The 12,265-nt window shown below is 38.7% G+C and overlaps 1 protein-coding gene across 1 annotated transcript; it reads right to left on the reverse strand.

The window, feature by feature from the left end:
* Positions 1-6,331: 6,331 nt before the first annotated feature.
* Positions 6,332-10,493, reverse strand: LOC149838125 (protein NRT1/ PTR FAMILY 4.4-like). The gene is made up of 5 exons (XM_090008191.1): positions 10,377-10,493; positions 9,002-9,219; positions 8,244-8,684; positions 7,609-7,745; positions 6,332-7,214 (listed from the first exon to the last, which is right to left on the reverse strand). Exons 1-5 carry the CDS (start codon positions 10,459-10,461, stop codon positions 6,332-6,334), a joined length of 1,764 nt encoding a protein of 587 aa, XP_089864317.1. The 5' UTR covers positions 10,462-10,493.
* Positions 10,494-12,265: the final 1,772 nt, after the last annotated feature.

The following is a 12,265-nucleotide window of genomic DNA, read 5'->3' on the forward strand; positions in this document are numbered from 1 at the left end:
TAACCCATTTAGCATATTTTCATCACTATATATATATATATATATATATATATATATATATATAGAGAGAGAGAGAGAGAGAGAGAGAAAGAGAGATTTGTTCCTCCAAATTATCCATAAAATGTAAATATATAGTTATTCTTTTAGGTAGAAAAGATAAATTTGATGAATTCATAAAGTTGTTTTTTTGAAGTGCTTAACTTTTCAATTCACTTTATGTTCAAAAGGCTTGTAAAAGTATCCTTGTTTTAAGGGTAATTTAATCATTTTAGTAAGGTTGAATTTATCTAATATAAAACACAACTAGTTTAATGTTAGATTATATATATATATATATATATATATATATATATATATATATAGAGAGAGAGAGAGAGAGAGAGAGAGAGAATCATCCGACAAGTATTTTGTTTGATGCGCACAGGTGCTCACGACGTGCATTGGCATCCACTTTTCAGAGCTTTTAGCAACGGTCTTGGACTAAAAACTCTAAAAGGCAAAAAAAATCCACCGTATACATTAGGCACTTCCGATGGATATCAGACGAGAAAGGGGACCGAAGATACCCCTTATATATATATATATATATATATATATATATATATATATATATATATATATATATATATATATATATATATATTACCATATTTGATTCAATAATTTTAAGGTACAAATGCCTTTTTTTTGTTTTTTTTTATTGTTTTTCATAAAACTAGCTGATCTATACATGTTTTTTCTTAGCGAGACATCTCAAAAATCAATAGCTTGCAATATGATGCTTTCCCGTGTCAAGAAATCATGTTTTTTATCAAATAAATATGATTCAAAAGCTGATTCCTCCTATTTTGGACATACTAAATCTATCTACAAGGTCCAATTAAATTAAAATAACTTAATCCCATGGATATCCAGAGGTGTTTGTAACTAAAAACTGTCACCGTGACTCGCCAGGCATGTCACTTTATGTATGACACGTTGATATGCACGATGTATGTGATGACACATGGTGGACACGGTCGATGTCGCGTCAAGCACGCGTTCACCGTGTCCAAATAGTTTTCCTTTTTAAATCTGCACGTATTCCGTGTACGAAATGAGAGAGAGACTCAGCACAGATGTCAAAATGTCAATCTCCTTTCCAACATTTATTACTTATCAGCAGCTTTTAAAGCCGTGCTTATCTTAATTACAAAAACATCCTTGAAATGCAAATCTTATGTAGAAATAAAAACTCTTAATTAAAATATATTATGAGGATAAAACTATGATTAACATTAAGTATTGATTATTGATAAATATGGTATTTTTAAACCTATTAAAATATATAACAAAATTGTTGTTTCATTGAAAGCATTTATCTTTTAAAATTGGAATATGTTTTAGTGCTGTTTTGTATTTTAATATAAAATGTTACAAATTATATATATATATATATATATATATATATATATATATATATATATATATATATATATATATATATATATATATATATATTAGGGGTGGCAATTTCTGACACGACCCGCCAACCCGCCTCTTAGGCGGGTTCGGGTAGGGCTTAAGCCAACCCGTTTAATAAACGGGTCGACCCGTGTAACCCGTTTATTAAACAGGTCGGGTTCGGGTTGGGGGTATGCCAACCCGCCAACCGGTTTAATAAACGGGTTAGGCGGGTGGGTCGACCCGCCAACCCGGCTCCCAACCCACCAACCCGACCCGCCAACCTGCCTACCTGCCAACCCGATCCATCAACCCGCCAACCCGACCCGCCAACCTGACCCGCGAACCTGAAAACCTGTTTACCCGACCCAACCCATTTATTAAATGGGTTGGCGGGTCGTGTCGGGTTACCCGTTTATTAAACGGGCCGGGTTCGTGTTTGCCACAGCCGACCCGTTTAATAAACGGGTCGGGTTCGGGTTGAGGTATGCTCACACGCCAACCCGCCAACCCGACCCGATTGCCAACCCTAATATATATATATATATAGAGAGAGAGAAAGAGAGAGACGTGTCACCATATCTTATCTCTTAAAATTCCCACGAACCATGTACACGTACACATGCATACGCATGTAAGCCATTGATTTTATTACCCAACAAATATCACATTGCAGTCATTGATATTAAAGCCTTATAAATACTTTGATAAAAAAGTGTGGGTATCTCGGCATGTTTTTCATGAGAATATATTATACTTCAGCCAACATGAAAACAAAACTAGAAATGAATCTGACTTATTTTTCTTGGTTTCATTTGGCGACAAAGAAAGTGTGAATAAAAATGTGATGATTTAAAAGGAGCATAATTAGTTTAGAGAGGGTTTGTGTGTATAGACCTACTTAAGAAGGCATAAAAATGTGTTTAAGATTATTTTTATAGATCAAATGATGGAGCATTCTGAAAGAAGAGAAGAATGCCCATTCTGATTCTATTTCGCTGTCAGTTGAATCTAAAGCCCACATTTTTGCTGAATAAGAACGAGAGGTTTATTTCTTTTCTCTCCTGTATAAACGTATTTTTTCAATCATTGTGAGCAATTTTTGTATAAATTAATAGCAACCATGTTTATGTGGCCTATGCAAGATAACATGGATCTACCACCTAGACCCATAAGTCTAGGTGGTGTTCTTGCATCTAGCCATCTACGTGCTACCTTTTTTTTATAATTAAGGTTGAAATCAGTGCTAGGAATTGGTCATTGAGTTTTTAAAAGAATAATTTTTTGGTCATTCCCTTGGGCATATTAAGAATGAAATACATGCATCATCTCGCGTGTGTGTGCATGTGCTTGCGTGTGTATGTACCTGTGTTACAGTTGCAATCCTATCTTATTGTAGATGTGACTGTTGTAATTGAATCTTTATTGGTTATAATGGGAATGAGTGAAATCAATATCTTGATTGTAATTAAATATCATTTTTTATGGGGCTTTAATGGTCTTAACAGTCCATCAATCACTCCCTTATCTTACCGTTGACATGGTCCTTACCAAAGTCATTTTGAACCCAATCATTACCTTTTTTTTTTTTTTTAATCTTGTTTTGGCACCATCCTTGGGGAGAGGGTGGTGTACCCATGATTCATTGAATCCCACGTCTCTGTTCGGGGCTTTGAATGAGCACCACGTATACAAGCACATGGGGTTCGTATTCCCGTGTATGTTGACATAACTTTGCATCAGACTCTGGTGTTGTTGCAAAGACTTAAATACCCTTTTTTGCTATTCTTTTCATAAAGTGATGGTTTAAGAAAATGACAAAAATACCTTTTATTCAAAAAAGAAAAAACAAACAGTTCAAAAAAAGGACAAACATGTCTTCCATCCAAAAAGTCGAGGATGATGTTGACTCTTCAAAGTCTTCTTCTTCTTTCTCTGTTCAAAAAAAAGATAAATATGTCTTCCATCCAGAAAGTCGAGGATGATGTTGACTCTTCAAAGTCTTCTTCTTTCTCTGTTCAAAAAAAAGACAAATATGTCCTTTATCCAGAAAGTCGAGGATGATGTTGACTCTTCAAAGTCTTCTTCTTTCTCTGTTCAAAAAAAGGACAAACATGTCCTTTATCCAGAAAGTCGAGGATGATGTTGACTCTTCAAAGTCTTCTTCTTCTTTCTCCGTAAAACACTGTAAAACCCCCTCTTTCTCTAGAGAAGAAATCAATGGAGGCAAAGAGTTCTTCCTGGAGAAGGCCATGAACATCAACCCTCTCACTCTCTCTATTCTCTCTCTACTTCTGTGCACATCCAACAGACGATCCTACATTGCTCCATCGTCATCTTCTTCTTCTTCCTTCTTCGTAAAACACTGTAAAACCCTCTCTCTCTCTAGAGAAGAAATCAAGGGAGGTAAAGAGTTCTTCCTGGAGAAGGCCATGAACACCAACCCTCTCACTCTCTCTCCCTTCTCTCTCTACTTATGTGCCTGATTTAGAGTTTTTGCCCTTACAGGAGGGGGGTCCGGGGGCTCCCCTTCGGCGCGGATCACGGGCCTTCCAACAACGATTTGTTGTATTATCGGGCTTTCCTACAACAATTTGTATTATTTTCGGGTCTCCAACGAAATGCTATAGTGATTTGCGGAAGACACTACAAATCGCTATAGCGATTTGCGGAAGACACTACAAATCGCAAATCGCTATAGCGATTTGTAGTGTCTTCCACAAATCGCTATAGCGATTTGTAGTGTCTTCCGCAAATCGCTGTAAATCGCTACCCGAATTAGGACCAACTTGTTAGGGCCATATCTCTCTAACCGAAGATCATATTCCAAATCCGTAAAAAGTGGTGTCTTCGTTATTGAGTCTAGTTTATTTATGTAAATTTTCAGCGATTTCTATTATCATTTCATTCCTCATTTTAACTTCAACGATACATTACAATCACAATCATCAAAAGAAAGATTGCCCAAGCTAAGAGTCTTGAGAGAGTAGAGGAGGGCCTCACCACCCACCGAACAACAAAAAATGCAATGACTCAACTTCAAGTGCAGTAAGGACCCAGAGTCGAATAAATTTAGAGGCAGCTCATCAGTAAGGACCCACAACAGTCAATGTGCAGGTCAGTCGGTGCTTGATGGAGCAATGTAGGATCTTCTGATGGATGTGCACAAAAGCAGAAATAGAAGGGAGAGAGAGAGTAAGAGGGTTGATGAGCCCCCGGACCCCCCCTCCTGTAAGGGCAAAAGGCCATGAACACGCTGGGAGGAGCCCTCAGACCCCCCTTCTGTAAGGGTAAAAACTCTGAATCAGACTCCATAACTCTTCAAGTTGAATGATGCTACCCACACTGGGAGGAGCTCTCAGACCTCCCTTTCTGTAAGGGTAAAAACTCTAAATCAGACTCCACAACTTTTCAAATTGAATGATGCTACCCACGCTGAGAGGAGCCCCCAGACCCCTCTCCTGTAAGGGTAAAAACTCTGAATCAGAATCTACAACTCATTTAGTTGAATGATGCTACCCACGTTGGGATGAGCTCTCAAACCCTCCTCCTGTAAGGGTAAAAACTCTGAATCAGGCTCCACAACAGTCAATGTGCAGGTCAGTCGGTGCTTGATGGAGCAATGTATGATCTTCTAATAGATGTGCACAAAAGCAGAAATAGAAGAGAGAGAGAGAGTGAGAGGGTTGATGTTCATGGCCTCCTCCAGGAGAGATTTCTTTCTCGGATAATCCTGCAGTGCAGAGACTGGGTCTTAAATAATCATCTTCGGGGCACTTAAGTCTTTACAACCACTTCTTTTCAAGAATCGTCATTTTTTTTTACACCAATGGAGGAGAGAGTACTTAAGTCTTTGCAATCGCATCAAACTCCAACGCTAATTAATGCTGACAAACATGGGGATACGAGACGCACATGCTTACATACGTGGTGCTCTTTGGGACCCCCGAACATGAGATGTAGCTAACTGCCTTGTTCGGGGGAGAACATATAACCTGCTTTAATCCTTGGGCTAGCTGTTTGGGCATTCTTGCCCTTTGAGCCTATCAACGGCCCTTTATGATGGTTGGGGGAGGGGAGGGGCCTATATAAACCCTCTCCCTTTTTCATTTCTCTCATCTCTCTCACTCTCTACCTCTCCCACTCTTTCTCGCTCTCCTTGTTCTTTTAAAGTGCTTTTAAGATTACCTTTTAGGATCTAACTTTGGTTGCCGTTTAGATTCATACTTCATACATGATTCATACGCATATATGAACTTAAGATTCATATCCAATTTGAGCTTACATCAAGTTTGAATCAGCCTAACCTAGTCAAGAAGTTATTCAAGATGGTTCGTATCGACGTTATCAGTCTCACCTAGTTTAGAGTGTGAATCAATTTTCACGAGAAGGCAAAAACTCGATTGTATCTTTTGAGTATTCAGCATACCTAATTCAAGCTCAGTTGCCTAACCCATTAAATAAAACATTTTTTCAATAAATTTTTTTAAACCCCTGCAAAATTTTAAATGTATATAATTGAAGCACAGATCAATACTAACTGAAACACATTGAAGATCATATTTGGAGGTTTAGATATGCAAAAATCATTAAATATATTCAGTTTTTTCACTACCTATGAAGGTAACAATCATTCACTCAATCATAAAAAGATATGACAGACAGATCACGATTGGGGAAATAAAGTCAGAATAAGAAGGAAAGAAAAAAATTAAAGTCGGTACTTGACCTTGCTTTCACCTTTACTTAAATACAATGCAGACCTCATAAAGGCTTTACATATGGTTAATTATTAAAGAAAGGGAAAAGTGAAATCAACGTGGACTTTTTACTAATTTGTCCAAAAAAAACTCATTAGGATAGAAAGAACAAGGTACATGAGGGGATACTAAAGTACAATTTCTTCTCCAGCATGCTCGGAGGAGTTGAGCTTAGTGTCTTCCCTATGGGTTTGGTGCAGTTGAGTAGGGTCAAGAGCTGGGTTATAAGTGTACCATCTAGACCAAAATATATAGTTAAAAAAATTGATCAGGCTTAGTGCAGCAAGCAGCCAATAGAAAAGGTCTAACCTGTCTTTATTGAGATCATTGTTTGACAGCCACCCGTTGTTAGACTTGCCCGAGGTGATGTTGTTCACCACAGAGACTAGAACTGAGCTAAAAAAGAAGCCAAATGAGTATGAACAGTATGTCATAGCAGTTAAGAAGGATGTAATCCCTGTTAGAGACTGCTTGTAGAAGAACTCAATGAAACCGACAGCGGTGAACATCTCAGAGAGTCCGAATATGAGAAACTGTGGTGCAATCCAAAATATGGAGATTGTCTGGTTAGTGAATTGGGCCACTTTTCTCCTTTTGTTTTCAACTAGAGCTGCCGTTACCATAGAGAAAGTTGCAATGAATAGTCCCACACCTATCCGTTGTGACGGTGAGATACCCGAGTCCTTGCCGGAGATCCGACGTGCAAACGGGACGAAGACGGCTTCATAGAGAGGCACAACAAAGATGAGCATAATGTAAGGGATTGATTGAAGTGAAGCAGGTGGAACTTTGAAGTTCTTGGTCAGTTGAGTGTTCATGCTGCTTCCCTGTTGCACTGAGAATGTCTGGAGCTGAGCAAGTATGGTGTTGAAGATGATGGTGCATGCAAAAATGGGGATTACAGAGATGAGGATTTTCACTTGCTCAACTTGAGTTACTGTACAAAGTCTCCATGGGCTTTCCTTTCTTGCGGTTCCATCCTGAGTCATGACGCATGCCTTGTCTAAAAACCTGCATCTCTTAAATAATTTGTAATCATTACTTCAAGTTGGCCTCTCTCATGTCGTGATTTGTGCATGCTTATCCTAATTAACAGTAACTAGGAAGAAGTTGCAGAATTCTGGAGACAGGATCAGGTCAGAGGCACATCACATAACCCAAATACCATGATCGGATAGTTTACCTCTCAGATGGGTCTCACAAAAATTTCCAGAGCCATTCATCTTGTAGATGAACAGTATCTAAGACAAGAAATGAACAGCTGAAAAACAAGGAAAAATGGGGGTGTTTGGGTTGCTGTTCATCTCATCCACGATGGCATCCAAGGCACCTCTGACGATATAACCATCAGAGGTGCCTCTGACCTGATACGTTCTCGAATTCTAGCTGCAGAATCAGCTTTTACCTGAACCTTTCCGTATGCAGTAGGTTCTCAACAACTGTTAAAGAGTTGAGGTTGGGACCATCCTGTCTGTTTCCATGAAGAAGCTCGGGTTTAGATGGACAGACCGCCTTCCTCTTTGTAATGGCAGCTACAAATACCTGATATCACCAAACAAATTCCCATGATACGAAAAAATGAAAGTTTAGAATCTCATAAAGTATATCTTGCCATCAAAGAAAAAGTTGCACCACGCAATGCCACAATAAACAGGATTTCTTTGTAAGGAAATAAACAAAGAACATCGCTTTTGAAGGGGGCTTTCATGTTTTTCTCATATCTGACCATGCAGATGTATATTATACATGCTTGATTTTATAGGAATTAACTCTTGGATTGTCTGACAGGACAGGTTTTTATAAGTATTGAAAATCCACGATTTAAAATTTTCATCAATATTAGAGACTTAAAAAATCATGTTCTTTTAATTTAAAAAGCATTATCCAAGTGTCCTTTCTTGGTAAATCGATCATGGTAGACGCAAGTATCAGATTTGCAGGAAAAAAAAAACCCTGCTTGGCCCTAGCAAGCACCTACTCCCCGCTCTTTACACACACACACATCAATAAAAAAAGAATGAAAAAAGAACACACTCATACCTGTGCAATGGGAGTGAAGATGCTGCCTTGAGGCGGCTTGTTTCTGTAAAAGGTAGTACCACATATTAGGCTGCCTAACCCCATGGCCATGGCTGCAGCTGAGATCCCAAAGCCAACACCCATGCCTGAGTAAGTCTGAACCCAAACGAGGACGGTGAGTGCGATAAGCTCCCCAATACAGAAGCTAAAATATGCAGCATTGAAGTATGATGACAGCCTCCATGACTGCCTAGGGTCATCCCCTGCAAACTGATCACCTCCGTGCGACAGCATGTTTGGTTTCAGACACCCACTTCCCAGAGCTACCAAGTAAAGACCCACAAAAAACACCAACGCCTGGAACCCTTTTGCTTCCTGACACAAGTTCCCTTCAGTTCTCATATTGCAGTCTAGCGGTCTAAGTTGTGGGAAATGAGCTTGGACAGAGAGCAAGATAAAACCCTGCAATCAAATTCATATCTGTTAAGATTTGAGTTATTTGTTTAATTTTTATTTTAATTTGTTGATCTTCTGAAGGATGCATGATAAAGCTTAAACTCATGAAACCATCATGTCAGACCAATATCATTTATAAAAAATAAAAGCCAATAAGATGTCCATTTTTCAGTTGAATCAAATATTTCATGATGATTTATCAAAGCCTATAAAACTCTTTTTTTTGTCAATGAACTGTCCAACAGTGCTTGTAATAAGCGTTCTCATCAGAAGACGATTTCAATATGATCCTAAAGTGATAAACTAGAGGAAGAGGAGCTTACTAAAAGCTCTACGAATCCGAATATGATGATGGTCCAAAAGCTGCCAAGGTAAGAATCAGAAAGGAATCCGCCCAATAGGGACAGAAGAAAGATGGTGCCCACAAAATTCGTCACCACGTTAGCAGACTTTGAAAGAGAGAAATGCATCTCGTTGAATACGTAGGTGATAAGATTGTTCCCCACGGCGGCAATCGCCATGATCTCGAAAGCTTGAATGCCTGGACCATCACAAACAAAAAAACTTCAGCATCGTATTCGAAACTAAGGACAATTAATCCAATGAAACAAAGAAAAGGTAGATGAGGCACCATATGAGAAGAAAATCCAAAACAGCCAGAGGAATTCAGTTTTTTTTTTTCATGAGGAACAGGGGAACCACCCCAGAACAGAGACCTAGTCACGCTGGCTATGTCTGCCATACTTACAGTCATTGCCCCGGCGGTGTAAACCATGGGAATGAAACCTTGACTTCCAGCCTAGTGGCCAAGGCCCCCCCTCCCACTGTGCCAAACCCACTGGGGCTGCTAGAGTAGGAATTCAGTTGGCTCACAAATTGGTTCTAAAGAGCACAAACTTCATTCAGTATACCATAAACACTCTTAGACAATATCAGTAAGAACCAAAAGTTATTGGCCGAAATTCAAGAGAAAACAGAGAAATCCCATTATGAAGAATGTCCTTTTTATTCTTCCACTGTTATGTCTTGATTCAAAAGCCGTATCCCACAATAGTATCAAGCGACACAATAACAGAGCAATGTAAGTCAAGGCAAAGGAAATAGACAGAAGGATGTATAATGACGGCCACTATATGTCTTTCCCCCTCGGCAGTTGGAATTTGCATAAGAATACATTAATTAAGAATCCATTAATCAAGACATTTCAGTCAAGGCTCAAGCAAAAAAAAGAGGACCAGATAAATATGGCAGCTTTAGACCCACCATTGGTCATGTTTGTACAAATATACCAACCATTGATGAAGACAAAAGAAGTGCAAAGGAAGATCCATTACGGAGTTTACAGTTTTTTTTCTTACATGGATTAGTTTTGGCATAAAATTAGCAACAGTCCAAGAACACAAAAATTTAGATCAAGGCAAGGCAGAAGAAAGAAGACCCAGAGCAGAGATAGCAGCTTCCCACCTCCCATGCTTGGTTTTGCACATAATCACAAACTGACCAAGAGCACAAATCCATGAAAGAAGAAGTTTTGCATGAAGGGAAGCAAGATGGACAAAACCCAGTTCTCAAGGACTGCCTCTTTCCTTCCCCCTTGCTTTGTTCTTAGCATGAAAAATCAGTGACATGCCATCGAGCCAAACGATTAAAAGAAAAAAAAATTGAATGAAAAGATATTAAAGGTGAAGGATGGAATACCCAGAATGAAGATTGCAGCTTTCATTCCCCCATGGTTCGCCTTGCAAGGTCTGCCTTTCCAATCCACTGGGTGATTCAAGGACATGGGTCCTCCTTTGACACTCACTCTAGCACTAGTGTTGTTATGCTCCATTGTATCGATGTGGAGAATTTGATCCATAAGCAATCCTTCGTCTTAAAAAGTAATACTGATACGCTCCACTTGAAATTTGCAATACACTAGTGATCGAGGTGATGAACTTTATATGAAAGGGTTGTGGGTGGTCGGACACCTTCTTATGTCATGATGGATGTTGCTACCATTCTGATAGTGCTGCAGGTCACTGTGGAAAGGATGAGTATGTGTGCCTGACCAAACAGAGGCGTGCAAGGAACACAAAATTGGTCTTCGCCACAAAAAACCGACAGGAGATGGGCACGTTATCAATTTGTTCATTGTTAGGAACCACGCCAAAATAAAAGCAAAGTTGGCAATTCAAAAAATTGAACCACAGAGAGCAAACGACAAAATGGCTTTGCATTAATCTCTGCTATTTAAAACAAACTGCCTAGCGGTCAAGGCAAGGACCCCATTTTGCGTTGAAACCCCTATGATTGTTTTTTCCTCTCAATTATTTTGATGTTCTCAAAAGTAAACTGGGCAATTTGATGCAGTTTGCAGGCTAAGTAAACTCTCAAGGCAAGTCCTTAATCTGAGCCTTGATTTCTTTATTTTCGTTTATGTAACCATTTTATGTTTTGAGGTTGCTTTGAGTTAGACTAGGAAATAGCCCTCTGTGCTGCATGCATGCATTCATGCGGCTGGAAGCCTCGAACGGGCAGCAGTTAGCACACACGCATCACAATAGAATATCTTCTAAATGGTAGAAAATGATTAGAGCAATCAAGTAGGCTGTACCTAGCAGACGCAATTGTCATAAACAATTCAGTACGACCCGTTCTTCTGGTTAAATATGTTGGTCTAAAGCCGCTGTCACATCGATGCAAAACATGTCACAGTACTTGAATAGACCATGATAATCACCTCAATTGTTGGTCAAAAAAATAGCGACATCCATCGATATGTGCACACTGGTTAAACTTAGAGTATTCCAGTACTATAGAGTATAGACAATGCCACTAGCCTCTATCTCTCCCCACCTCCCCCCTGCCCGGCTCTCGTTCTCTTAACATCATCATCGTCGTCGTCTAAGGTCTTCTACGTCATCTCCCTTTCTTCACTTTTATATTATATTATATTATATATATATATATATATAGAGAGAGAGAGAGAGAGAGAGTACACTGTGTGCATGTGTGTGCATGTGAAGTTAAAGATTCTTTTCAGAATTGTTAATATAATTCATTTTTTTATTATAGGAAAACTGGAATTGGGCATAGACCTAACAGTTATACAATAAAACAACTGCAGAGTCCTACCAGTTATGCAATAAGTTATAGAATTATATACCCGTGGGTATCAAAGTCATGACTTTCTCAACACTTGGTTACATTCACAAAAGCCTTCTGAACCAAATGAGAGGACTTGAGATCAAAGGAGCGACTAAGTGCCCGGCTATGGGAGAGTAGGCAACCACATGACAGCATTTCATGTGGCTCACAGCTATAGATTGCATGGAATGCTGTCAACCGCTCCCTAGATCCCTGTTCATGAGAGAAGTCATCGTGGGTTTTAATATATATATATATATATATATATATATATATATATATATATATATATATATATATATATATATATATATATATTGTGCTGCTCTTTTTCGTTTGGTCACTTGGGATTCCAAAATTCATCGTGGGTTTTAACATTGCTTATTTATTAAGAAACACACTTTATTTTGAATTGATTTGATGGAAAATTGTGAATATTTTATCATCAAATTGTAGTA

This window comes from Nuphar pumila, chromosome 5, assembly GCF_984573655.1.
Source record: "Nuphar pumila chromosome 5, dmNupPumi1.hap1.1, whole genome shotgun sequence".
Lineage (NCBI taxonomy): Eukaryota > Viridiplantae > Streptophyta > Magnoliopsida > Nymphaeales > Nymphaeaceae > Nuphar > Nuphar pumila.